This window comes from Penicillium longicatenatum (assembly GCF_028827895.1).
Source record: "Penicillium longicatenatum strain IBT 33135 chromosome Unknown contig_1_segment0_segment0, whole genome shotgun sequence".
NCBI lineage: Eukaryota > Fungi > Ascomycota > Eurotiomycetes > Eurotiales > Aspergillaceae > Penicillium > Penicillium longicatenatum.
The window spans coordinates 4,239,078-4,265,667 of record NW_026643119.1 but is presented as its reverse complement, the minus strand read 5'-3'; the positions used below and the strand labels follow the sequence as shown (position 1 = coordinate 4,265,667).

Below are 26,590 nucleotides of genomic sequence, written 5' to 3'. Positions count from 1 at the left end.
AGAAGGCGGTACGAGCTTGAATGTGGGCGGTCGGCGAGGCCAGCTTTACCGCAATCGGGCTCATCCTCGAAACCCCCGAACTCCGTTTGTTGACCTTGACCCTCCCTTCGATGCCTGCCTATTCCTGCGCCTATGGTCGGCGATGACCATGATATTGAACTGCAATTACGATGTTCCGAATCCTTGAGTCGCAAGCTCCGGCCAAACAAACGGCAACGGACACAATCGACGTTCTGAGCAACAGGCTACAGAGTGCAACTTTACTAGAAGATCGACGGGCTGCGATTCAGGGCCTAAGAAGCTTCGCAAAATTATATCCTGCATCGGTTGCCTCGGGAGGTCTGCGACCCCTGATAAGCAGCTTGCACAATGACAGTGAAGATCCGGACACCATCAAGGTGGTCCTTGAGACCCTATTGATGCTATTTACCCCGGATGAGAACAGCGTCAGTGAATTGAGGAACCATAGGCATTTTGTTATTCCTTGCTGACTTCACCAGCCCGAAGCATCGGATGAAATAGCTCTATGGTTGGCAGACGAGTTTACTCAGGTACGACAATCTGACCAGATATCGAGAGGCCGATCTAACATTGAATCAGCGACAAGACAATATTACAATATTGCTGGATCTTCTTGAAAGCAAAGACTTTTATTCTCGCTTGTATTCCCTTCAATTGATGTCCCACATCTCTGGCGCGAGACCGGAACGAACACAAGAATGCATCTTCACCGCGCCATTGGGTATTTCCCGACTGGTGAGCGTGCTGACAGATGCTAGAGAGCCAGTTCGGAACGGTATGTTTGGATTCCTTTCCTTTCAGTTGCTTTTTTGTCTTCAATGGAAGACTAAAACTAAAGAATTCCGTTCTCATAGAGGCCCTCCTCCTTCTCATTGTCCTGACCCCTGCCTCCGAAGAGCTGCAGAAACTTGTTGCATTCGAAAATACATTTGAGATCCTGTTTTCTTTAATTGAGTCAGAAGGTTATCTCACCAATGGCACTGAGGTGGTGGAAGACTGTCTGTCCTTGCTCGCCCACCTACTGAGGTATAACATATCCAACCAATCATACTTCCGCGAGACTGGTTGCATGCAGAAAGTAACGAAGCTCCTCGTTGAGTGCCAACAATACCAAGAGGATGACGATGCCCCTCCCCAGTGGGCTCTGGTGCAGCGCGATAAGAATGTTTGGGGCCTCTTGGCTATCGTTCAACTATTCCTGATTCGGGGAGGCAAGGGCACTCCCAGCAACCAGACTGCATTTTGGCAACACGGTGTGACGGAGCAGGTACTCAGCATTGCCTTTGGCCAGAAGTTCAACGTCAATGTCACATCTAAAGCTCTTGCAACCTGTGCGGACCTGATCCGAGGGAATCCGCCCTTGCAAGAACGCTTTGGGGACATTGAAGTCTCCTGGGGCTCCCAAGCTAAAGCTGTCAATGGTGGCGCTGAGCCAGAGCGAATTAATGTCATTGAGGCTTTCTTGAAATTGAGTCTAGAGCCCGCTCCCAACCATATGCTGGATGCACGTCTCGCGGCCTGTGAATGTATGAAAGCATTCTTTGCTCATCATTCTGGCATTCGCATGCATGTGCTTCGGCGTGCCATTGAAGGGCACACTAGTGGGCAAGATCGGATTCCCAATATCCTTTCCGTTTTGTTGATTGCACCTGAATCCCGAGGTAATGCCGATCCATATCAAGTCTGGATGGCCTCTGTTCTTATGTTCCACCTCATCCTTGACAACACTGAAGCGAAAGCAACGGCAATGGGGGTCACAGAGGGCGATGCTGAGAGTGGCGAAGAAGTCGTCACTAGCGTCCAGTCGGTGGTTGGTAACCTGATAACTGGTTTGCAACGCGGAGACGATGAAAGAATCACAGTCGGTTACCTTATGCTGCTCTGTGGTTGGCTCTACGAAGACCCGGATGTTGTGAATGATCTTCTCGGGGAGGGCAGCAGCATCCAAACACTGCTACAGGAAATCAAGCACCCAAGAACGCCTAGCAAGTTAATTCCTGGTCTTTGTACATCTCTACTGGGTATCATCTACGAGTTTTCTACCAAGGATTCGCCCATTCCCCGAGCCACCTTGCACAAACTGCTTATCGAACAACTTGGTAGAGAGCAGTATATTGACAAGATCACGAAGCTAAGAGAATGCCCATTGGTTCGTGATTTTGAGGTTCTTCCTCAAACAGCTGCTGGTCAACTTGAAGGGGGACTACCTGAGGTCTTTTTCGATCAGTCTTTCATTGAGTTTCTCAAGGATAACTTCAGTCGGCTGATCCGATCTGTTGATCGCGAGCCTGGCTTCGAGATCTCAATTGTTGCCAATGGTGTTGAAAAAGGTATCTCACGGGAACTCGTGGATTCCCTGCGCGCAGAACTGGAAGAACGAAGCCAATCAATCCAAAAATTGGAAACAGATCTCGTCGACGTTCAGCGAAAGCTTGACCAGGAATTGTCTGATCACCGGAAGACGAAAGAATCAAGCTCATGGGAGATTTCCAAGGCCCAACAGACCCAGCAACATATGCAGTACAGCCGTGACCAGGATCTGGCAAGGTTGGAAGAGCAGCACAAGCAGTCGAAGAACGCCTTGCTAAAGCAACATGGGGAGCAACTTCATGCCATTGACAACCAATTGAAGCAGGTCTCGGCTGAGTATGAGAGAAAGAGCGCCCAGCTGCGAGAGCACCACCAGCAGGAGACCGCTGGATTCCAGAAGACCATTCGTGGGCTGGAGTCAGAGCTTTCTAAGACCCGGGAACAACACACTGCTGAAGTCAATAGCTTGAAAAAGACCATCCAGGATATGCAGCAGTCCATTAGACAGTCCACAGAAAGCCACTCTGGCGAAATTTCTCGCTTGCAAAAGACAATTAAGGAACTGAACTCGACTATTGGTCAATCGAAAGAAAACCATGCCAAAGAGATTGCTAGCCTCCGGAAGACAATTCAGGATTCGGAGTCTACCGTTGACCAGTCTCAGGAGCAGCACGCCCAGGAAATTGCTAGCCTTCAGGAGAAAATTCAGGATTCGGAGTCCGCCTTTGGTCAGTCTAAGGAGCAGCATGCTCAGGAGATTGCTGGGCTCAAGAAGACTATTCAGGAGTTGGAAAAAACTGTTAGTCAGTCCAAAGACGCCCATACTGGTCAGGTCACAGATCTGCAAATGAAGCTGGAAAGTTTCGAATCTCTTCTCTCTTCCAATAAGAGCGACCATGAGACAAAGGTCTCGGGCTTCAGGGACCGGATTACAACTTTGGAATCGAACCTAGTCACCGCTCAAGAGAAACATGAGAGCGAAAATGCCGATCTTCAGAAAATTATCACGATTCTTCAGGCGGATCTTGATGAAGCCAAAAAGAAGGCCACTAAGGATGCTGAGGCAGCCAGCGAAGGGGCATCATCTCAATTGTCTGCCCTAGAGACACGCGCCACTGAGGCTGAACGCAAAGCGAGAGAGGCTGAGTCACAAGCTCAAAGTGCTGCACAGGCATTGAAAGAAGTCCAAGCTCAACTTGAAAAGGCACAGTTAGAGGCCAAGGAGAAAGACGAGGCTCGCCAGGCCAGCCAGTCGGAACTGGAGGATCTACTTATTGTTTTTGGCGATTTGGAGGCCAAGAGAAACGAGGACAAGGTATGCTGGCTTTCCAATGCTGATTGCACCGTGCAACCCTTACTAATATCTCATTCTAGCAACGACTCAAAGATCTGGGCCAGGAAATCTCAGAGGATGAGGATGAAGATGACGAGAACGAAGAAGAGTAGAAAATGTGTGATTTCGTCTGTACATACTGCAGCCCCCACGATACACCTTGTTTTATCTAAGTGCACCAATCAAATATTTATGATTTATGTGCAGCATAATCTTAGTATTCCTTAATAGTCTATGATTGAACACCACAAAATTAGTTGGACCCACTAGCAGCTGTTTGAATAGCGCAACGATTGAAATTCAGAAAACATGCTATTGTACCTGATCTTCCAGTAAAGCGCATACAACCTCACTTGGTGCAAGCCAATATGCAGAACGCTTCATCCGAGCGAAATTTAGGTAATAAAGCCGTCTTAGTGAACATCACTCCTTAATCACCTTCACATTCGGGCCTGGGTAGCCTATGGGTATAAGCAGATATTTGAGTATGGACTCGATAAGATAAATACTCTATATTCAATGTAGATCTCTAAGATACAGAGAATATGCTGCATATGAATCATACATAAATCGACAATCTATATAGTTTGAAGGCGGTAAGCGGGGTTCATTGGCAAAAAGTGCGGGCTTTTAGTGGGGTGACTCACTCTTCTTTTTATCTGCCCCTCGTCCCCCTCCGTTGGAAATTCCCAATCCACCAACGCCATGTCGATCGATTTTCCCGCCGAGGAGGAAGTTATCCTCAAGCGGTGGAGGGAGATTGATGCCTTCAACCGCCAGGTTGAGCTCTCCCGAGGCCGTGAACCTTACACTTTCTACGACGGTCCGCCCTTCGCGACCGGCCTTCCGCACTATGGCCATCTTTTGGCATCCACCATCAAGGACATTATTCCCAGATACTGGTCGATGAAAGGCCACTATGTCGAACGTCGCTTCGGATGGGATACCCATGGTTTGCCCATTGAATACGAGATCGACAAAAAGCTTGGCATGTCTGGTCTCCAGGCGGTCGAGAAGTTCGGCATTGAGAAATACAACGAGGAGTGCCGGGCCATTGTCATGCGATATGCTGGAGAATGGCGCGAGACTATTGAGCGTCTGGGTCGCTGGATTGATTTTGACAATGATTATAAGGTACGCTCGCATCACGAGTCGTGAGCATCTATACTGGCACATATATTATTTTGTACTTTACTAACAAAGCATCTCGTTTTTCAAAACAGACTATGAACCCAAGCTTTATGGAGTCAGTCTGGTGGGTCTTGAAGGAGCTCTTCGATAAGGGCATGGTCTACCGTGGCTACCGAGTTATGCCTTACTCAACTGCTCTCAATACCCCACTCAGCAACTTCGAGGCCCAACAGAACTACAAAGATGTACAAGATCCCGCCGTCGTTGTGACTTTCCCTCTCTTGGACGACCCGGAAACCTGTCTGCTGGCTTGGACAACTACTCCATGGACTCTCCCCTCCCACACTGGTCTGTGCGCCAACCCTACCTTCGAGTACGTCAAAATCTATGATGAAGCTACCAAGAAGAACTACATCCTCCTCGAATCTTTGCTTCGCACTATCTACAAGGACCCAAAGAAGGCCAAGTTCAAGATCGTGGATCGCCTCAAGGGAACCGATATGCTGGGATGGAAATACGAGCCCCTTTTCGACTATTTTTACGAGGAGTTCAAGGACCACGGTTTCCGTGTCCTGAATGACGGATATGTAACTGCTGAGGATGGTGTTGGTATTGTCCACCAAGCCCCTGCGTTCGGTGAGGATGATTACAAGGTTGCGGTTGATCACGGAGTCATTGATCCGGCTCGTCCTCCTCCCAACCCGGTTGACCCGAACGGTTGCTTCACCAAGGAGGTCCGGGACTTCGCCGGACAGCACGTCAAGGCTGCTGACAAGGCCATTATCAAGCACCTCAAGGGAACCGGCCGTATCCTTGTTGATAGCCAGATTACTCACAGTTATCCCTTCTGCTGGAGATCTGATACCCCTCTGATCTACCGGGCTGTGCCCGCTTGGTTCGTGAAGGTCACACCCATTATCCCCCAGATGCTGGAGAATATTGAGAAATCTCACTGGGTTCCTAATGTGGTCAAGGAAAAGAGATTCACTAGCTGGATTCAAAATGCTCGCGACTGGAACATCTCCCGGAATCGTTTCTGGGGTACCCCTCTCCCCCTGTGGGTTAGCGATGACTACAAGGAGATTGTCGCCATTGGAAGTATCGAGGAGCTCAAGAGACTCAGCGGTTACGAGGGTGAACTTACTGATCTTCACCGTGATAAAGTGGATCACATCACCATCCCTAGCAAGCAGGGCAAGGGCGTGCTTCGTCGTGTTGAAGAGGTCTTTGACTGCTGGTTTGAGTCGGGTAGCATGCCATATGCCTCTCAACACTATCCCTTTGAGAACAAAGACCAGTTTGAGAAGAGCTTCCCTGGTGACTTCATTGCCGAGGGACTGGACCAGACTCGAGGAGTAAGCAACCTTTTCCCTATCTAGTCTGTAGTCGAATATACACTAACGTGGTCTCAGTGGTTCTATGTCATGTGTGTCATTGGTACACACTTAACAGGAAAGATCCCGTTCAAGAACTGTGTTGTGAACGGAATCGTTCTCGCCGAGGACGGCAAAAAGATGTCTAAGAGATTGAAGAATTACCCAGATCCTACACTGGTCATTGATCGTTATGGCTCGGATGCTCTGCGTCTTTACCTCATTAACTCGCCTGTGGTTCGTGCAGAGCCCCTTCGATTCAAGGAATCGGGTGTCAAGGAGATTGTTGGAAAGGTCCTTCTTCCTCTGTGGAACAGTTATAAGTTCTTCGAGGGCCAAGTGGCTCTTCTGAAGAAGGCTTCTGAAATCGAGTTCGTCTTTGACCCCAAGGCCGAGGCCACGAACACAAACGTGATGGACCGTTGGATTCTGGCAAGTTGCCAGAGTCTTCTCAAATTTGTCAACGAGGAGATGGCCGGTTACCGTTTGTACACCGTTGTGCCTCGCTTGCTGGGATTGATTGAGAATACCACTAACTGGTACATTCGATTTAACCGTAAGCGTCTGAAGGGTGAGAATGGTGTCGATGACACTCTGCATGCCCTGAACACCCTTTTCGAGGTTCTTTACACCCTCGTCAGAGGCCTGGCCCCCTTCACTCCATTCATCACCGACAGCATCTACCAGCGTCTTCTTCCTCACATCCCCGAGGCGCTCCGCGCCGAGGACAGCCGTAGTGTTCACTTCCTTCCTTTCCCTGAAGTTCGCATGGAACTGTTTGACGAGGTTGTGGAGCGCAGAGTCGCGCGCATGCAGAAGGTGATCGACCTCGGCCGTCTTTCCCGTGAGCGCCGTTCGATCGGGTTGAAGACCCCTCTGAAGTCACTTGTCGTGATTCACCAGGACCAAGAGTACCTGGATGACGTGAAGTCTCTGGAGGGCTACATCCTGGAGGAGCTTAACGTTCTTGATCTTGTCCTCTCTACTGACGAGGACAAGTACAACGTGCAGTACAGTGTCAACGCTGACTGGCCCACTCTTGGCAAGAAGCTGAAGAAGGACGTGCAGAAGGTCAAGAAGGCTCTGCCCGCGCTGTCTAGTGAGGAAGTTAAGAAGTACGTCTCCGAGAAGAAGATCCTGGTTGACGGCATTGAGTTGGTTGAAGGTGATCTTGTTGTGAAGCGAGGCATCAAGGAGGATTCTGGCTCATCCGGCATGGAGACCAACACCGATGCGGATGTCATGACTATCCTTGACGCCAACCTTTACCCCGAGCTTGCACACCAGGGCATTGGCCGTGAGATCATCAACCGTCTCCAGCGTCTCCGTAAGAAGGCCGGCCTTGTGCCCACTGATGATGTGAAGATGGAATACACTGTGCTTTCGGACCCGGAGAACATCGGCCTCAGCGAGGCTTTCAAGTCCCAATCTCAAGCCATTGAGAAGGCCGTCCGTCGCCCTCTGGACGAGCGTGCACTGGTTGATGGCAAGGCACCCGTCTCCGAGGAAGGAACCATTGAGCAGGAGGAGCAGGAGGTTCAAAATGCGACATTCCTGTTGCGTCTGGTCAAGCTGTAGAGTGTCGCTTGAGCAAATTCTCAAAAGAAAAAAGCTATAGATAGCTTCTACAAATTCCCAAGATATGCTTTCATAAATGACATATATACTGAGTTTACGCACACTCTACCCGCATAATCTTATGTAAATTGTATACGCATATTTTTGATCTCCCAATGTCACTACGGGGGATCATCCGAATCGGTAGTCTATATGTTGGTGGATCTCAAGGATTTAGACTCACTGAAATCAGTTTCACCGGGCCTCTTGTAAGGTATCACCATGAGCGGGGTCTGCTCTGCGGGAACTGCTTCAACAGTCCCCATTCTCTGGAAACATATCTGTGATTGCTTTATGCCTTTATGCCCGCGTGAGACCAACATCGAAAATGCGGGCAGCTTTCGCACTATTCCGCTTTGGATCCCCGAGCGCCCGATCATTGTCTAGAGTCCAGTAGATAAGTGAAATTTAGTTAAGATTATAACTTGCCACTGGATAAGCTCTTTGTATATTGAGGATATTTTAACCAGCCATGAGCGAAAAATCAGTTCTTCTAGAAGCCTTGAAGGCCGACAAAGATAGTCAGGTTCGACTACTCCAGGCATTTGTTCGAGCTGCGTCCCCCAATCCGCCTGGGAATACCACGGCGGCTGCGAAAGCTCTCACTCAGTACTTGTCAGATCTAGGCATCCCCTACAAAATTATCGAACGGCAACAGGGACAGCCAAATATTGTCAGCGAGTTTCAAGGCGGCAAAGGTCCGGGTCCGCGCGTTGTTTTGAATGGCCATATCGATGTCTTCCCCGTGGCTGATAACACAAGTGGCTGGAAGCGCGACCCTTGGTCTGGTGATGTTGAGAATGGACGTATTCATGGGAGAGGAGTTGTTGACATGAAGTCTGGCACAGCCTCACTGGTGATTGCTTATGCTTATCTCTGTACTCGAAAGGAGTTCCTCCACGGGAGTGTTGCCCTTTGTGCTGTATCTGACGAAGAGACCGGCGGCCGTTGGGGTACGGGATACCTCATCAAGCAGGACCGAGAGCGATGGGGCGGAGATGTCATGTTAAGTGCAGAACCATCTGGCCAAACTATCCGATTTTCCGAAAAAGGCACTTTGAGGCTTTCTGGATCTGTGACCACCGAAGGAGCACTTGGGGCGTACTTGAACTTGAGGTCAGGAGTCAATCATTACATTAGACTGTGAATAAAGAAAGCTGACCAGAACTCAGCAAGGGCGCTGTGCGAACTGCCACTGCGTTTCTCGCCGATGTCGTGAACGTGGTTGAATCCATCACTCCAAACCCACCGCCTGAGATTGATTTGCTTCTCAAGGATCCGGACACTTTGAAAGCCGTGGACAAGGCAATGGGCCCAGGTACATCGACCATCATTGGTCTGCCAACTGTGAATATTGGAACCATCTCAGGTGGTGTCAAAGTCAACATGATACCCGAAAATTGTGATTTTGAGCTTGATATCCGGTTGCCAGTAGGGTTGTCAGCGGATGAAGTGATGGCTGCGATAGGAACTGTGGTTCCTCGATATCCCGATGCTACGATAGAGCTTAAGCGACAAGAAGCTGCTAGCAACCCGAGTAGCTTTTCATCTATCGACCATCCTGTCATTGAGCATCTCAAAGAGAATGCCAATGCCGTTGGTGGGTTCCATCCAAGACTCATTCCCTCTATGGGTGCTACAGATTGCAAGCATTACCGGTATGCTGGCATACCCGCTTATGTTTATGGCTGTAGTCCATACAGTAGTGAGTGAACTCTCCTCGTCAATCTTATTCCATTGGAAGGTGCTGACATACTACCATAGTGGCAGCAGTGAATGAATCCGCTTCGGTGGATGAATTCCTTCATGTCACCAAGGTCCATGCTCTGGCTACATGGGATTTGCTGTATTAGTTGGTGCCTCAAGTACCTGGCCTATGGGCTATTTGCTATCTAAGTAGGGAAATACAAAGTACAATCCTGAGTTGATCGATGATTGTGATTATTCTTAAAGTTTTAATGTTGTTACAATTCGGCGTTCAGACCGAGTAGTATATGTACAGGGAGACATCTGATGATCCATGAATCCATCCAACAAGATCTTGAAAAAATCCAAGTAGCTTCGCTAAAGTTGCGCCAGGGAAAAACCGCATTCCTCGTATTTTAAAAGTGTAGATAGCCAATTGGGTAGAATCCGTGCTTCCGTTCAACCCTTCTTAGAGGCAGCCTGCATGGGGTTGTTAACTATGAGGGATGGCTAAAAAGCTTAGTTGAATGCTCTTACAAGGAAACAATCCTTCAATCTCATGAACTCTTTTGCGCACATATCTTTGTGAACGGAGTTATAGTCCGAAACCACACATTTGCCATATGCCGCAGCCTGGAGAACATGAATTAGCTTGTATTACATCGCAAATTTTGTCAGAACGTACCTCCACAGAGCACTGGGCGGCAGCCTTAGCGATCTTCTCAACTGGGCGAGTTTTCGTAGGCATGTTGAAGGATAATGCGATGAGCTGTCTTATCTGAATATAAGCAGACTGGGAAGCTTGAAGTTGGAATCATGCATTCCTCGCCTGAGGCACCAAAATGCTGTCATTACCTAAGCATACCTCCACGTGACGGTGGAGCTGTTTCTGTCGCGACCACCAAAACAACCCGAGACACTGGCCCATGGCGCTGGTTTAATTTTGGATTATCTTATTTTTGCTTTCTCGGTCGCAGGCAGGTATCTGCGCTTTTCTCTTCCGACTGGGCCTGTCCCGCTTTCGCAATGATTTATTTGGTCCGTCGGCTCTATGACCCAGATGCGACAAGCGCGCCTTGAGTCGCGAAATTTCGATGCCTCCGATACCCTCCCAGCGGCGCGCCTCCCCCGAAGAGATCTCGTCTCTCTCAGATGACGGTAGGACTGTTCTCTTTTTGCTTGCCAGATCATTCCCTAGGACCCGCAGTCTGACTCATAGTCCAATCGCTAGATGTCGGTTTCCTTTACCAAGTCGTCTCCCGCGCCGAAGGGCAGCCTGACGTTGAGCGACTCCCGTTCCGAGTGCTGTTTGCGGCCTATGATGAGGTGGTTCGTGAGCATGGTGTCAATCCTGATCCTGGCCATGCGTGCTTGCGCTTCTTGTTCAAGATGGGAAGCAAAGACGTTCAAGGACACACTCTGTTCGACAAATTTGAGAATACACTTCAACATATGGGCATTGTACTTGAGATAGGTGAAGAGGGCTCCACAGGCTTTAATGATACGGTGGAAAATGGACATTACTCAGACGACGGCACTCATAGCCAAATTGGACACCAACACCACCCACTTACGAATGGAACTCCGGTCACACCCAGGAGACGTGCGTCATTTAATACCACACTTGATATTGGCGAAGATGCCACTCAGAGGAGCTTTATTGAACGGCCGAGCTCTAGGTCGTCTATGTCTCGACTCCAAACCGGAAAGCCCGATTTCGCGAAGCATAAACTGTCGCCGAAACCCAAAGCAAACCACTCACCTAAATCGCCAGATCGCACACAATTGATTGCTCAATTCTTAGATGTTGGTCGTCGATTGATAAGCAGGTTTGACAATGCTCACAATAAACAAGTGGATAATGAGGTGGTACCGTTGACTAACGGAGTGGTGGCACGGGCGGCCGTCGATCGTGATCGTTCTCAGAGAATGGTGGCCTCTTCACAATCCCGCCACACACCTTCGGTCGTCTCTTCAGATAGCGGAGATTCCGAAGAATCCCAATCTAGTGTGTCACAGGCCCAAGAGCAGGACTCGTTTGACAAAGCAGAGCCACCACCAGAAAACCTTTACCGGCCGCAACTCTCAGATTTACTTCGGGATGCATCCACCTTTAATATGTATCGACAGCGGGCAATGTGTCGCAAGGTATTGACCCAGTGGTTGACACGAGCTTTTCAGACGCGACAAACACGAGAGCGGAGGGAAACAATTGCCGTGAATCGTGACCGGAATACCTTACTTCGACAAGCATTCGAGCCATGGCGGGCAATAATTCAACAAAAGCGTCATGCAGCTAGAACGGAGCGCTTTTTCAAACACCTGGATGAACGTGCCAACCGCGCTCGGGATTTGTATTTGATGACCAAAGCCTTTACCCATTGGGCCCAGCTCACATCTGAAGAGGTTGCTCGAACGTCAGCAGCCCGAAGGCATGTATTGAGTATCAAATACTTCAATGCTTGGCGTGAGATAACTGCTGTGAATGAGCTGAAAGCCCAACGTTTCGCCTTGCAGAGACCATTCAATAAGTGGCGCAAGAAACTTGTGGATATTAAGCAGGCGGAGAGTCAAGCAGTCACTGTTCATCAAAAAAGTTTACAACACGCCTCATACTGGCAATGGTTCTGGGGCTTTTGTGAGCGTCGTGCGCCTGAATGGTATGACTATCGGCTTAAGAGGCGTTCGCTTCTTTACTGGTTAAAAAACTTTCGCACCAACCGAGAGCGTGATCACGAAATAGCTGTGCATAATAAACGATCTGCCTTGAGCGCCGTGCTCCAAGCGTGGACGCAGAAGGTAAAAAAAATTGGAAGCGCACAGCAGCTAGCTGAAAATACCCAGCGCCACCTAGTCTTGACAGAAGCTTTTGGTGAATGGAAGATCCAATCCCGTTTAGCACCCGCAGCTTCTCGAATCACAGACAGAGTTGATACTAGGGTACTTCGAAGTGCGCTGTCAAAATGGATTTCAAAGGCTCGAATGATGGACCGAGCGCAAGAGATGGATCAGCAAAGGGTGCAGCGGAATGCGTGGACTTCTTGGAATGATACATTACGCTGCCTGGCTCTCCGTGCACGAATCGACGAGCGGCTGAAAATGGAAATCATGTACAAATGGATACTCATGGAAAGATTCCAGCTAATGCGCAGAATCCATGAGCAGCGCATTAAACGGGAGGTGTTTACTCGGTTTGTCACAAACACTCGAGATACTTATACACGGTTGCTGTTTAATGCCGAAGCTCACGAGGAGCATCGGACAGAAGATTTGGCACGCTCCAAATTAAGCGTTTGGCGAGAACGACTAGTCATTCAACGGGAACGTGAATACACTGCCTTTGAGTTCTATGCCCCTCGGCTGGCACAAGAGTCTCTCACGGCTTGGAGAGCGAAGCATGAGCAAAATAAGAAAATGGAAGCCTGGGCTAACGATGCACGCTTCTACTTTCTGATGAAGCGATCCTTGAAGGATTGGCGTCAGGCTACCCTAGCCTCTGCCAAGCAGCGGCGGAAAGACGCCTACGCCAAGGTGCGACGAAAAATCAAGATGAATTTAGCTTCAAACGCACTCGCTACGTGGAGGTCTAAGACCCATGCAATCATGGATATGCAGCAGCAGGCTGAAGATGTCGATCGTGGCAGAGTGCTTGACGATTCATTCGAGTGTTTCTCTAGATGGCATGGAATAGCGCTCAAGAGAGTGCAAGACTACCAGGATGCTGATTATCATTATTTGCATCAAGTCGCTTTTCATCAGCTCATCCAAATGTCAGAGACTTTTGTCATTCGCCGCGAGATGGAAGATGAAGCAGACAAATTTTATCGCACCCACGTTCTTCGCCAGGCCGGAGGAGCACTTCGCAAGCTCAGCCTGCGTATTTTCCAAATGAGGAACACAGTCGAGACTTCTGAAGCAATGCGTGAACGAACTTTGCGAAAACATTCGAGAAATCTTTTCCGCCACTGGCTGGAGAAAGCTCGACTGAAATTCGAAGCACGAGATTCACCTGGCCCATCCTTAGGCCCATCCACGACGCCTGCTCGATTCTCCAATATGCCTGACGTCAACGGCTCAGGTGCTTTATTCGACCCGTGGTATCGCAATCCGGCTGAGACGCCCTTCAAACTGGCCGACATTACAATAAATTCACAGGAGCCGATCTCCGCTAGCCCATTAGCCACTCCAAGCTACCTGACCTCGCCCTCCAAGCGAGCTGCCCGCGCGAGGGCACTAGCTCAGATGTCCACCACTCCCGCTACTCCCTTACACACCCCCTTTGCCAGCCGGCTACTTCGTGCTGATTCCACCGGCCGATCCGCTTCTTCCCTACGACCCCGTACTGGCCGTGGAAACTCCATCGCAACAAGCGTTCGGTTCGTGGATGACGATCTTCCCGAGTCTCCAACTGACGGTCGCAAATCTGCGAATCGACGACCTTGACCCTTTTCCTCCCATATATGACCTCCCTTTCTGTGACTGCGATGACCCTAGAGGTCCCTGTACATCCTTGATGACTATACTTTCTCCTCATGTCTTTTGCGATCCTTGTTTTTATTTTGTCCAAGCATGCATATCAGCCGGCGCAGCATATAAGGGGTTGGTGGATTTCTGGACTCTGTTTGGGTCTTTGGGTATACTATGTATTTTCTGGACATGATTGAATGTGATGACCAGCAGTTGGATCTTCTAGCTAGTGGTCGAGGGCTTTAAATGGCCCATTAAATGCAGAACATTGCTGTTGAAACTGGTAATCCCTTATGATTACACAATGTAGGGATCCAGAGCAATCCTTATCGGGATAACAGCTATAGCTATAGCTATTAGCAGCTCTTTTCCACCCATTAATCTTCATGATTAAAACTGTAGATATTCCTAGTTCCATATTTAAAGCAGAAATAGCAGGGAGTCAGGAAACCACCAGACGAAGATATAGACTGGAACGCGCGAATGCATGGCGATCATCATCAGTGGTCACACTGAGTGGAGCTGAAAGCGTAATCAACCTCCCGCTTTGATCCCCTGCGCATGATTCAAGACCACTCAACCCCGGAATCCTCAGCTGGAATTGGACTACGATTTGCTATTTTATTCCTCAACATCTCATCTCCCAGGATTATCTGGGATTGGGCAATGGTGTAACGTGGCTCCCAGCGCAACGAGCGTCCACCTTTTAACCCACCCGCCTCTATGCGAGCGGTACTGCCGGGGAGACCCCCAGCGAAGCTCCAGTCGTTCAGTACTGCACTGTGGGATGGACTTCGCGTGATTGTAAGGCTCTCATCTTGAACTTCCTCTACAGCTCGTCCACGTCTATGACTTGTCCTGTTTGCTGACCTTGATCCGTGTTAATCTCAGGCGTACATATCTGGCCACGCGCTGGTCATCCTCGGCGGTCCGCAGACAATCCTCCAAACTATCTACGTCGACGATACCGAAAATCTAGAGGCGGTCACCATTAATGAGACATCGGGGAAGATTGCAGTGTGTGGTGGCTCGGATGTCTTTGTGTACCAACCGTGGGGTATCCAGGGCGAGACACCTAAGGTGCGCACACCAGTAATTCTATCCGCTGGAGCCTTCTTTACAAATGATGATGTCGCATAGAAATTTTAAATGGGTAACTGACATGGAAGTACTATCTAGTGGTCTCTCGCTCACAGTTTCCGTGCCGACGATGACGAGCCGACCCGTACCATATCGTGGGGTTCCCCGAACGAGCTGCTAGTTGGCAGTTCCCGCCTCGCCCTTTGGATTCTCGACGATGTACCTCGCTTGGTATGGCAACGGAAGCTTGCAGGTCCGTTGAAATTCGCACAATTCTCCCCTGACGCGGCCTTGGTGGTGACGGTAGGACAATATGATCGCATGGCCAAGGTATGGAGACGGCTAGCCTTTGGACCAAACGAAGTGCGGTTTGAGGTATCATATCTCCCTCATCCAAATGTGATCACGGGAATACACTGGCGGCTACCATACCACCGGGAGCAATCGGTCGAGAACGTTCTTTACACCCTTTGCGCCGACAATAAGATCCGGGTGTGGGCAGTGACAGATCACCATGCTCTTTCACCGTTGCAGCTTTGGGCGGATATTGACATGGAAGCATCTGTCCAGCCTCGAGATGCATCAGAAAAGGACGAGGGATCACAGAGGCGATATGGATTTATTCTAGATAGTCGAGATTTCTGCGTTGCGACAGAGCGCGCCGTTGAACAGAACTCCGGTAACAAGGAAAACCACGCCTTGGAACATCTCATCGAAGTTGCGAACAAAAGCCCGGAAATTTGTATGGTGATTGATGGCCAAGGCCATATATCTGCATGGGCGTTGGAAGACATTGGCTCGAAGGCGAAGACAAAATTGAGTGTCTTCAATATCTTGCACGTTGAAGGCCTGGAGTTTGGATTCATGTCAAATTTGGGAGCTCAAGAGGATTATGCCCAAATAAGTGCTTTCCAAAGCAGCACATCTGACGATAGACTCAGCATCGTTGTGCACCACTTCGATGGCCGGATTGAGTGGTATGACTCGAAGGTGGATGTTTTCTTTGATCCCGCGCCTCGAAGAAATCGAATAATACCCAAGGCATCCTGGTCTGGGCATACTGCCCCTGTGAAGAAGATTGTGCGAAATGCAACTGGCGACACACTCATTTCCAGAACAGACGAAAACAAGGCCATGATTTGGAAGCAAAAGAGACGTGAGGGCGGATCGATGCTTATCCACCAGAGCGTGTTGTTATCCGAGGAACATATTCACCGGACTTGTATGATTGAGAATGGCAATTTCCTCGTCAATCTCCACCATAATGGGATTTCGCTATATGACTACAGCTCCTACCACGCCAAGAGATTGGCACATCTACCCTTCACTTTATCAAGCAAGCCATTGTGCGTGCTTCCACTTCCCACCCCAGAAGCAAGCCCGGGCTTGGCTTATGTGGCAACTATTGGTGCCGATATGCATGGCATAGCGTGGGAACTGCAATGGGACCCTCAAGCTAAGCAGCATGGCTCAGCAGAGACAGAGCAGAGCTGCAAGCTACGAAAGTTCTGCACCTTTGGGATGGGATTGCAGGAAGATTTGGCCTACATTTTGCCTGTAGACCCAGCGGGACCCAAAGCTGAAACCTCGGGATCCTTTGATACATTTGCTCCAGACATTGCTCTCTCCTACACCCAAAGTGGTGTCGTACGCACCTGGACAGCCAAGGTTGATCGTGAAAAGTCTGAAGTGGAGTGGTTGCTGAAGTCTACGGTTGACACTGGCATTGAAAATCCCTCGTTAGCCAGTGGAAGTACCATCCGCAAAGCCGCACTCGTGGACAAAGAGCGGACTCACTTGACTATCTGGGATACCAACAACTCCCAATTGGAGTTTGAAGAGCATTTTGCGGAGCATGATATCATTAGAGATCTCGATTGGACCTCCACTCCAGACAAGCAGTCTATATTGGCTGTTGGCTTCCCTCATAAGGTTATTTTACTGTCTCAGCTACGCTATGACTATTTGGATTCCAATCCTTCATGGACCCAGATTCGGGAGATATGGATTCGAGACCTCACACCTCACCCCATCGGTGACTCCTGTTGGCTCACCCACGGCCATCTAGTCATTGGTGCTGGCAACCAACTCTTTGTATATGACAAGGATATCGATGTTGCAGATCATCTTGTCTCCGGACTACGCATTCCGTCCCGTGGACAGCCAACCGTTGACCTCTTCGATGTTGTCAGCCGCTTGAATGGTCCACTGCCTGTCTTCCATCCTCAGTTCTTGGCACAGTGCATCTTGGCGGGAAAGTCTGCCTTGGTCCATTCGATTTTGACGAGTCTCCACAAAAAGTTAAAGTTCTATTCAGAGGGAGACGAGCTGGATGGCTTCTTAGATATGCCACTAGAGTTTTTCTATGAACAAGAGGTACGTCTTAACATTTCATATGCAATATTCAGGTCTAACAATTACAGGCATTACAAAATATAGCTTCAAAAGAGATGCGCTCTTCCTTTGCCGACGCTTCTGCCGAGGAGGAGGAATCCACAGTGATCGATGAAAAAATTGCTGCAATCCTCAACGAGAACCTTGCTCGTATTGCATTGCCACAGCTGTCTAGTCATGAGCAGTTCAGACTAGTGGATACGATCGAGTGCGTTGCAACCGTCGAAAAACATCGACGATCCATGGATGACAATGCGGCACGCTATCTTCTTTTTCTTCCGGCAGCACATGCTGCGAAAAAGCCAAGGAGTGGCCAATAAAGACCGTGTGTCATGGCGAGAAATTGTTTGGGCTTTCCATAGTGGCAGCCAGGATATCCTCACGGATCTTGTCTCGCGCCAATTCAACGGGAAGCTTACTTGGAAGGCTGCCCGGGAGAGCGGCTTGTTTATGTGGTTATCGGACTTGACATCACTGGTACGCTTAATCCGTTCTGAGTCTCTAGTGGATTTCAACTGACCCCTCTCAAGAAAGCACAACTCGAGTCCGTAGCTAAAAACGAGTACACCAAGACGGAGGAGAGGAATCCCATCGATTGTTCTCTGTACTATCTCGCACTCAGAAAGAAGAACATTCTGCAAGGTCTTTGGCGGATTGCACATTGGCATCGGGAGCAAGGTCCTACCCAGCGCTTGCTTGCCAATGATTTTAAGGAGGCGCGATGGAAGACGTCCGCACTAAAGAATGCTTACGCACTGCTTGGAAAACGGCGATTTGGTGAGCTTTATAAGGGAAGATCTTAATAGACCTCAACTAACCCATTCTCAGAATACGCCGCGTCCTTCTTCCTTCTGGCTGATCATCTGCGGGATGCCGCCAATGTTGTCGCTAACCAGATGGGTGATATCCAACTCGCAATTGCAATCACTCGAGCATACGAAGGGGACCATGGTCCGGTCCTCCGAGAACTCCTAGAGGAGAGAGTTCTGCCAGAAGCCGCTGCTGAGGGCAACCGGTGGCAAGCATCTTGGGCCTTCTGGATGCTTGGACGGCGGGACATGGCCGTACGATCGCTCATAGTAAGTCATTTCAGTACGCACCGTGACGAATCAGAGACTTAACAAACCCTAGTCACCGATTGAGACACTCCTCCTGCCAACCCCAGCTTCACCAGGAAGCCCAGGACGAGTCACTCTGCAGTCCAAATCCTACCTCTCCAACGACCCCGCCCTAGTTGTGCTCTACCACCAGCTTCGCGAAAAGACGCTACAAACACTTAAAGGTGCCTCCCAAGTTCGCCCGGTCGAAGAGTGGGAATTTGTTCTCCGCAACGCCCGACTCTACGACCGCATGGGCTGTGATTTCCTTGCTTTAGACCTGGTCCGTCACTGGGAGTTCCTGGACACACCTCCAAGCCTGAAGACGCTACAAAACCAGTCTGCGCTTGAGCTCGATCAGAACGGCGTCGATTACCGGAAGCTACTCCGTCGCCGAAGCAGTCTTGTTGTTGCTGATCTGCCAGTCCGACTTGCTAGTTCTGCATCTGCATCTGCCGATGCGAATAACAGTGCCATTGCTGATGAGACCCAGCAAAAACCTGCAGCGAAACCGAAGCCGAAACCGCCTCCGACTATGTTTCATGAACCTGATGCCAACTCCTTGTTGGATAGTTTTGGGTTCTAAACTGAGGCAAGAAACTTGGACGTGTTTGCATTCTTTTTCTTGATTACATAAGCATCTATAGAGCGTTTGAGCACACTGTTTATACTACAATACACGTAGTGTGAAACCCCCATTTCTACCTCCCATTTCTAGCCTAAAATGATACCATTACTTTCCAAAACTTCCCATCTGTGACCAAGACATAAATAATATACTATATTTCTCTTTATTTCAACTATCGACAGAGCTATTTTCGAAAGATCCAAGAATATAAAACAACCAACAATCTCCCGCATACAGTAAACCTAATACAACCGCGTAGCCCGGTTCCGCAAAACAGACAATTTCCGCCTCGAAACAATAGTTCCGTTAGCAGGCGCAGTACCATTGGCATGAATAGTTCCATTCAAATGCCGAGTAGCATTCGTCTTCCCAGAAACCAAGTTCATCCCATGAGCCTTATGCCTCAAAGCCTCCATAATCCGGTGCACAATCGCCTCACTCTCCTCATGGCCAACATTGTTCACGCGACTCTCCTGCAGAGGTTCACGCTCGGAGCTCTCTGTCTGTGCAAGGTGCCACGAGTTGGCATTCGAGCCGGGTGTCTGGACATCACTTGACTGCTGGATGGAAGTCGTCTCCCCAATGCGTGGGATATCTTCCTCCTGATCCTCGAGAGACTCAGAAGCAGTCTGTTCTTGCTGTTCATGGTGTCTGTGGTGATCGTTTTCATTTTGTTCGCCTTCGCAAATAAGCTGAACCCAGACGTCGCTGTAAGCAACGAAGTTTCGCTCATGGCACTGGCTCACTTCGACTCCGTTGTGTAATTCTTTGTTGAGAAGGGGTTCATCGATGCATTCTGGGACTTCGTGGATGGTGATATTGCAGCTTGGACCATCCTCTGGTGGGAAATTGTGACCCTTTTCGTTGGAAAGAAGTTCGGCATCTATTGAGATAGCACTGACGAGGTTGTGTTCGTAAGATGGAACGCCGACTTGTGTGCAGACTCCTGCCGTGATTTTTGATGTGGGGACGGTTTCTTCGTAGTTCTCATAGCTGCTTAGGTCTGCGAACGGCTCGCCTGGGCAGCTTGGGTAGAAGTGTGTCCAGATGCGCGCTGTGGTTGCGGCATGGATGGGTGTGGAGAGGAGGATGAAGGATGTAAGTGTGGAATGCATGGTTGCCAAGCTCGAGATCGAGATCGAGATTAGATCTGGGGACTTGAGTCGATAGGGCTGTGATTTGATAGATTGTGATTGATAGAGATTCTACCTGCAGCGCAAGACTGGCCTTTATAAGTCTGGTTCGATCATTCCTTTGCGTGGGAATTACGACAATTCGGATGGCGGGAAACGACTGGAATGGCATGGTGTTAGACTGAAGCGCGGATTGCACGCTTCTTGATGTCCTGATCAGGTCTGAATGGGCTATGAATGAATTTCTGCGTCATACTCGGTGGCGGGGGTGTGTCAAACCTTTTGTGGGCGCCAGTTACAAGGCAGATATAGCATTCCACTCCCAGGTTGGACATAGGGATGTCGATCCAGGACCGTATGGGGCTGTTGAGGTATGCCAGCGCACTTTTCACATTCCAGAACACGGCGGGCGTCTTTCAGATGGCTTGGGTGTGGAGGCTGTACTGTATGGAGCAATTGCAGGGTTAGATTTATTATTGGTCCATTGGTTGGAGGGATCTCCGTTGATGTCAAGATAATGATCGGCATCACGATCTAGTGAATTCGAATGTCCTTTGAGAGAGAAACGAGCAGATATGAGGTTGTCAAGTACACAGTAATGAGGAGTCATTTCCAAATTCCCAAGCTGAAAGCAGTAGAACCAATTACTTTCTCTTCTTATCCTCTTCAGTGACCGGCGGTCGATATTTCAAAATCGATTCGCCAGTCTCGTATCCAGTGATGGTGTTTGACCGTCTTCCTCTGCCCTTCTTGATGGTCTGGATCTTCCGGTCCACTTCCTCCAAGTCTCCTTCGGAGGTGACTGCGCTCAACGCCTTGATGCGGGGAGCATTTGCGGGCCCGTTAGATCTGCTGCGACTACTCTCCCGAGTATCAGGTTCGCTCGGCGGCATGCTCTTCAACAAAGATTGATAAGCATCAAGATTGTATGAATCAGACGGGATTTCAGCATCAATATCCGGCATGATACCAAATCCGAGATCGTCGATGGTCTTAGTGACTCGTTCAGACAGCTTTTCACGATGGGCTTGCAACTGAACCAAAAAGGAGGATGAAAGGGGGTTGAGCGCCACCAGAAGCGGTGGGAGGGACTTGATGATGTCCATGCCAACTTCGCCAAACCGGAGAGCTGCAAAGCTGACGAATATCATGAAGCCGTAGAAGCTCATAGCAAAGACCCAAAGAGGGACGAAGTTGGGGACATACGTGTTTGCCGCCATCCACCAGGGAACCGAGTTGGTGTAGTAGCCGCCATTACGGTTGTAGCGGAGCCAGGCAGTCACAATGATGGTATAGTAAGCGTAAAGGGTGGGCGCAAGTCCCATGGCGACCAGAATTTTCCAAGTGCTGACGACATCGTGTCCTTGAAGTTTGACCACTGAAGCTGCAAGTGCACGTCGTCTTTTTTTCTCTGAGATCACTTTTGTTGTAACAAAGACAGGCCAGAAAAGCAGAACACCTGGCAATGTGCCAATACTCAAAGCCATAAGCTTGCAGAGGCGGTAGAACCAGGTGATCAGCGTGAGCCACCACGGCTTCTCCTCGAGATTTCCCCATTCAACCTGGTGGTCCTTTATCCCAAGTGATTCCAAGCGTCTATTGTATTCCGTCACCGCTTTGCGGAGATCCTTGATCTGAGAATCATCTCGATGCCGAGTGTAGCCTTTCAGTAGGCGGCGGTTGAACTCGATCACCAAGGGAAGAGGGATCTTCTTGCTGATGGGATTATAGAGCTTCCGGGTAGACTGGACCAAGATCAAAGTTTCATGATCGGGGCTGATTTGCGTGACAGACTCCAGACCCTCGTAGATAGTCTCGAGAAGAGAGCCCACAGCATTGCGCTTACTGGTACCGCCGGCCTTGAAAGCTTCAACCTGATCAGGATGCACATGAATGGGCCGCCCGAACTCGATCACAGCACGAGAGCGGAACTTGTGTGCATGGAAATAGTTCATGCCACATGGGACAATCGATAATCCGCAATTTGGGTCCTGAGCTAGAGTTCCAAGGGACATCAAGGCAGCACCGGCTTTGAGCGGCAGCAAGTTGGAGCGATCGTGACTCCCTCCTTCCGGGAAGATGCCAATGCAGCCTCCATGAGAGAGCTCTTCGTAAACGGCCGAGAACATACGGCTTTGGTCGACGTGAGGAGCAATCTTGAAAGTCGCTCCTTTGCGACCGTCCTCGGAGAGCGGAGCATCGAACGGCTTTTTGAGCCTTAATGAGGTGGGACCAAGGATTTCTTCGATAGAAGCCGTCTGTGGACCATTAGGACCCTTGACAGTGATTGATCCGCCCGTCATAAATTCCGACTGAGTGAAATCCGTATCAATACCGTTAATCAGAGCCGGATCATTATTAGGGTCGGGTAGATAGACTCTGCCTTTTCCAGGCTTGGTCAAATCCATGGACCGGACGACTGGCAGTGCACCCATACATGATGCCAGGGTGCCAATGTATGGTTCATTCATGGATTTCTGAGCAATGAGGAAAGAGACACGTCGCTTCGCCTGCGACTTGAGCAGGTGCATCAAAATCGCCGAGTCAACGAATTGATTCGCATGAGGAGCAGCGACAATAAGCACCGGGCCCTTTTCGGGAATGCGCCATGCTCCGCGAGGATAAATCTCGCGAAAGAAGAGGTCCAGCGCGCAGGTGAAGAGCCACAGGACCAAATCATACAACCACGGGATCATCCGGCGGGACGCGTCTGATCGGCCCGCCATGATCGGCGCGTGGGGTTCTGGGACTGAACAAAGAACAGATTTCAAACGGGACGTTGAAGGAGGTGGGGACAATGCAGCGACGTTGCACGTTGAAGATCCAAAAGTGGGCTAAGAACTGAGGGGCGGGAACGATTTAATCACTTGCGGGTAAATCTTACGACGAAATCGGACTTTGACACCAAGGAATTCCCCTGGATTTTTCTTGGATTACAACTGACATATATAATAAAACAGGATAAAAGAAGAATCATGCCATCGCCATAATTCGCGACCGTCCTGAATTTACTTAAAAGCCAGAGTTGGCATCATCAGCATCGCCCCCTTCACCACCAGCACCACCGGGGCCAAGCTCGCCACCGGGGAAACCAGCGTGGCCGCACTCAAGCTTGAAGGAAACGAAGCCAGGATCCAAGAAATCAGGGAGGCAGACGCCCTGGACAACGGGCTTGTGGTCCAGGGGCATAAAGTAGTCGATATCGCCGGAGCAGTCGGCGTTGTTCCAGACGTAAATGCCGCTGCAGAAGACGGATTCCTTGGTGGCAAGATGGGCCTTGAACGAATAGTTGTCGACGCTCCAGTCACGGTTGACGGTGGTCTTCTCACAAGTCACAGACGTAGCGACAAGACTGGCGCTGGACTTGGGTTGACCTTGAGCTGGAGCACCGATATCGCAGGTCTCCCAAGATTGAAACTCAAGGCTCACGGCGGGAACACCGGCTTGAGCGACTGCAAGAAGGGCCGCGGAGACGAGAGCCTGAATTACTTGTTAGAGCTGAAAAGAGGTGCGATTGCATCTTCCTTACTGTAGTAAAACGCATCTTGTTGGAGATGATTGGCTTGCTGCGATTGGTATCGTTATCGGAGGCCCGGGTTGTCGTGGTTGTCGATTAGTCGTATATTGTCGGAGAGAAACTTCTTCGACGCTATTGCGTCTCATGGCGTTTTAAGTAGAGCTCCAGGGCGCAATGGCACGCAAAATGCGCGCCCTCCGAGTAAACATTGTCTTAACCCAATAAGAGTCGAGCTTCCAAGTGGGTGGAATGTAGGTGGGCACTGCCAACTGCCCAGATGGTTTGGAATGCGGTGATCTTGGAAAAAAAGCAAGAGAGACCCTGTTGATCTTTGCAAAGAATGGGAGGAAATTAGACCTCGATCAAGGGCCTGAGCAGATCCCTTGTTCAGGGACACGTCCTTGAAAGGGCAACGTCGTACCTGGCATACTCTGTAGCGATCAATCTCCCGTTCTAGTAAAACATAAACAACTTAGTCAATCAAGGTTACCATGAAGTGTGAAATGATTGTATAGTTTGATTGCTTACATATGCGAATCATGCACAGCGGTTCGACTATAGACCTCTCCACAGGGGCTACCGCCTCACATGGCATCTTTCAAGAGCCAGGGACCTGACAACGAATGAAAAAAAAAAAAAAAAAAAAAAAAAAAATCAAACATGAGGAGATACGAGGTTATGTATACAATTTGATCTCTGCCACGGGTAGAAGCATCACATTAAATGTGCTCCAGAATCTGCTGACTGAGCACCACCTGAAAATCACTTAATTTGACACCTTGGTCTCTGTTGTCAAGTCCCAGCATCATCATTATGTGAAGGACCGGGAAAAATTACAAAGCGAGATACTTATCGAGAAGTTCTTCATTGATACGTGAGTACGCATATAGGAAGGCTTTGGACTGCCAATCGTCCACGTCGCCATGCAGTTTAGTGAATCAAAACTTACAATTTATCCAGCTTGCGAAATCTCACTCTAATCAATTAATTGGGCATGAATAGAACATTATTTTAAAATTTGGCAAATCACCATTTAGGTGAACACAATCTATAATCACTAATCTAATCCTAAATCTGGCCGTGAAGGTTGGTACGAGCCTTACCTTCTAGCGAGAGCATACACACTAATTTTTAGTACTTGCGAATATTACAAGGGACAGGATTCCACTCGATTTCTGGAACTTGTGCAGGGTCCGAGCAGAATTCATTTGAATATGCTCGCGGTATTTGCATTACGGCCACAGACCTCGGGATGGTTCGTTTCAAGATACCGTTGATGATCCCGCTATGATATACATATATAGGCATGTTCCGCTCAGGTTGAATAAGAATGGGCCTCGTCCACACCTAAACCCCCTTGGTATAACCGAAACTTCTGAAAAGAGGAGGAACAAACGTTCGATCCGATGACTGATGCTGAAGAGGATAAGGATGAGGGCTACCACACGTGAGGCCGATATGTAATACCTTCAATCTATCTGAAGCTTCTCGTGAAGATTATAACAAGTCCACGTGCTAGGCTACTAAAATAGTTGGTAAGCGACCAACCTTGGAAGGACTGTTCCGGATCAGCCAAAGCTGAGTATTATAGTTTTTTTGGAAGTAAGTAAAAATTTCCAACGATTATAAAGAAAATATTACAAAATAGAAACCGATAATGCATTGTTATGAAGGGTCTGTTAGAAGCTTGGCGTTCCTCTTCGGTGCAAATTTCCCACCGAATTGGGGAAAAACCCTAGAGGAACACTCTCAAATGGGAATCCGGATGGGGCTGGCTAGATCTATGCCTAGTCACTTTCACCGTTGTCTTGGCATTTTGAATTGGAAGAGCTATCTGAGTAAAATGTTGAAGCTTAATGAGAGTTTACATGTATGATCGAACTTTGCCCGAATTTTTCACTACCTATCTGTGCTAAGGCTCTGACTACATCCTTAGCTTCATGTATGTTATCGCTTGAACCTTGCTTTTATACCATGGTTTTATACCCTGTGCACCGTACATCAGCATGCGTGGAGCGATCATGTTCCGACTATGTACCGATATGTGCAACAATACCGAAAAGGCCGAAGACGGTTTCCGTCCGCCGCCTAGAACTACTTATATTCCACCGCCACCAAAAGCCAGATGCGATGGCGCGGAGGACGTGGCGGGCGGGGCCGCCCTCGTGGCGGCTTAGGGGCCATCGCAAAAACAAGACTGTTGCTTAGGACGGAAACACACATTGAATGGCATTATATGTATCACTCTATCAACTTTATTGGCATGCCACAACTCTAGAAGATAACTGATTTTCTGATGGATGTAATAGAAGTGAGAAGTTTCACTTCTACCCTCGCACGCTCCATTGCAGTTGCAGGTGAGGTTGCCAACGGCGCCTTAGCCGTTTATGAAACTGTGGACGATCCTAGCTCCGCTGTTTCCAACATCATTGGCATGTTGTTCGGAATTGGCAACATTGCCAAGGTTGCGCGTGACGGTAAAGATTGCGAAGGCCTGAGCAGCCATGGACAGCTCCGAGGTTGCGAGTTTCGGTTCAATCTTCAAGAAATATGATGGTAAGCTGCAGCCGTCTTGAGGATCTGTGGTAGATAGGCACTTGTATTCACTGTCCTCATAGCGGAGAAGGACGGATGGAGGTTTGGTGGACGGAGACGGATCCCTTCAAACCCAAACACGTAAAAATATGTCCGATAATAGGAGTCGAGGTGCTTACCTCATAATTAATTTACGATATATAAAGCGCTTTAAATTGTGAAAGTTTATTGAATTTGACATTGTCGATTGAAAATTCAATGAGTGACC

The 26,590-nt window shown here is 49.1% G+C and overlaps 10 protein-coding genes across 10 annotated transcripts; 5 read left to right on the top strand and 5 right to left on the bottom strand.

Annotated features, from left to right (window-relative positions):
• Positions 1-170: 170 nt before the first annotated feature.
• N7484_002373 (uncharacterized protein) lies at positions 171-3,777 on the top strand (the record flags this gene model as incomplete). The annotated part of the gene is made up of 5 exons (XM_057112793.1): positions 171-446; positions 501-551; positions 601-796; positions 876-3,646; positions 3,706-3,777. The coding sequence occupies 5 exons, from the start codon at positions 171-173 to the stop codon at positions 3,775-3,777; spliced, it is 3,366 nt and encodes a 1,121-aa protein (XP_056977530.1).
• Positions 3,778-4,369: 592 nt separating this feature from the next.
• N7484_002372 (isoleucine--tRNA ligase ILS1) lies at positions 4,370-7,746 on the top strand (the record flags this gene model as incomplete). Its single annotated transcript, XM_057112792.1, has 3 exons — positions 4,370-4,798; positions 4,888-6,150; positions 6,208-7,746. 3 exons carry the CDS (start codon positions 4,370-4,372, stop codon positions 7,744-7,746), a joined length of 3,231 nt encoding a protein of 1,076 aa, XP_056977529.1.
• A 511-nt stretch (positions 7,747-8,257) lies between these two features.
• N7484_002371 (uncharacterized protein) lies at positions 8,258-9,638 on the top strand (the record flags this gene model as incomplete). The annotated part of the gene is made up of 3 exons (XM_057112791.1): positions 8,258-8,901; positions 8,958-9,490; positions 9,550-9,638. 3 exons carry the CDS (start codon positions 8,258-8,260, stop codon positions 9,636-9,638), a joined length of 1,266 nt encoding a protein of 421 aa, XP_056977528.1.
• Positions 9,639-9,930: 292 nt separating this feature from the next.
• N7484_002370 (uncharacterized protein) lies at positions 9,931-10,219 on the bottom strand (the record flags this gene model as incomplete). The annotated part of the gene is made up of 3 exons (XM_057112790.1): positions 9,931-9,981; positions 10,009-10,104; positions 10,157-10,219. The coding sequence occupies 3 exons, from the start codon at positions 10,217-10,219 to the stop codon at positions 9,931-9,933; spliced, it is 210 nt and encodes a 69-aa protein (XP_056977527.1).
• A 346-nt stretch (positions 10,220-10,565) lies between these two features.
• N7484_002369 (Sfi1 family protein) lies at positions 10,566-13,914 on the top strand (the record flags this gene model as incomplete). The annotated part of the gene is made up of 2 exons (XM_057112789.1): positions 10,566-10,629; positions 10,703-13,914. The coding sequence occupies 2 exons, from the start codon at positions 10,566-10,568 to the stop codon at positions 13,912-13,914; spliced, it is 3,276 nt and encodes a 1,091-aa protein (XP_056977526.1).
• Positions 13,915-14,564: 650 nt separating this feature from the next.
• On the top strand, positions 14,565-19,095 carry N7484_002368 (uncharacterized protein; the record flags this gene model as incomplete). The annotated part of the gene is made up of 8 exons (XM_057112788.1): positions 14,565-14,742; positions 14,830-15,018; positions 15,118-17,394; positions 17,442-17,516; positions 17,608-17,889; positions 17,943-18,189; positions 18,241-18,491; positions 18,544-19,095. The coding sequence occupies exons 1-8, from the start codon at positions 14,662-14,664 to the stop codon at positions 19,093-19,095; spliced, it is 3,954 nt and encodes a 1,317-aa protein (XP_056977525.1). The 5' UTR covers positions 14,565-14,661.
• A 284-nt stretch (positions 19,096-19,379) lies between these two features.
• On the bottom strand, positions 19,380-20,252 carry N7484_002367 (uncharacterized protein; the record flags this gene model as incomplete). Its single annotated transcript, XM_057112787.1, has 1 exon — positions 19,380-20,252. One exon carries the CDS (start codon positions 20,250-20,252, stop codon positions 19,380-19,382), a length of 873 nt encoding a protein of 290 aa, XP_056977524.1.
• Positions 20,253-20,914: 662 nt separating this feature from the next.
• On the bottom strand, positions 20,915-22,996 carry N7484_002366 (lysophospholipid acyltransferase family protein; the record flags this gene model as incomplete). Its single annotated transcript, XM_057112786.1, has 1 exon — positions 20,915-22,996. The coding sequence occupies one exon, from the start codon at positions 22,994-22,996 to the stop codon at positions 20,915-20,917; it is 2,082 nt and encodes a 693-aa protein (XP_056977523.1).
• A 286-nt stretch (positions 22,997-23,282) lies between these two features.
• Positions 23,283-23,814, bottom strand: N7484_002365 (uncharacterized protein; the record flags this gene model as incomplete). The annotated part of the gene is made up of 2 exons (XM_057112785.1): positions 23,283-23,750; positions 23,800-23,814. The coding sequence occupies 2 exons, from the start codon at positions 23,812-23,814 to the stop codon at positions 23,283-23,285; spliced, it is 483 nt and encodes a 160-aa protein (XP_056977522.1).
• Positions 23,815-26,164: 2,350 nt separating this feature from the next.
• On the bottom strand, positions 26,165-26,506 carry N7484_002364 (uncharacterized protein; the record flags this gene model as incomplete). Its single annotated transcript, XM_057112784.1, has 2 exons — positions 26,165-26,447; positions 26,502-26,506. The coding sequence occupies 2 exons, from the start codon at positions 26,504-26,506 to the stop codon at positions 26,165-26,167; spliced, it is 288 nt and encodes a 95-aa protein (XP_056977521.1).
• Positions 26,507-26,590: the final 84 nt, after the last annotated feature.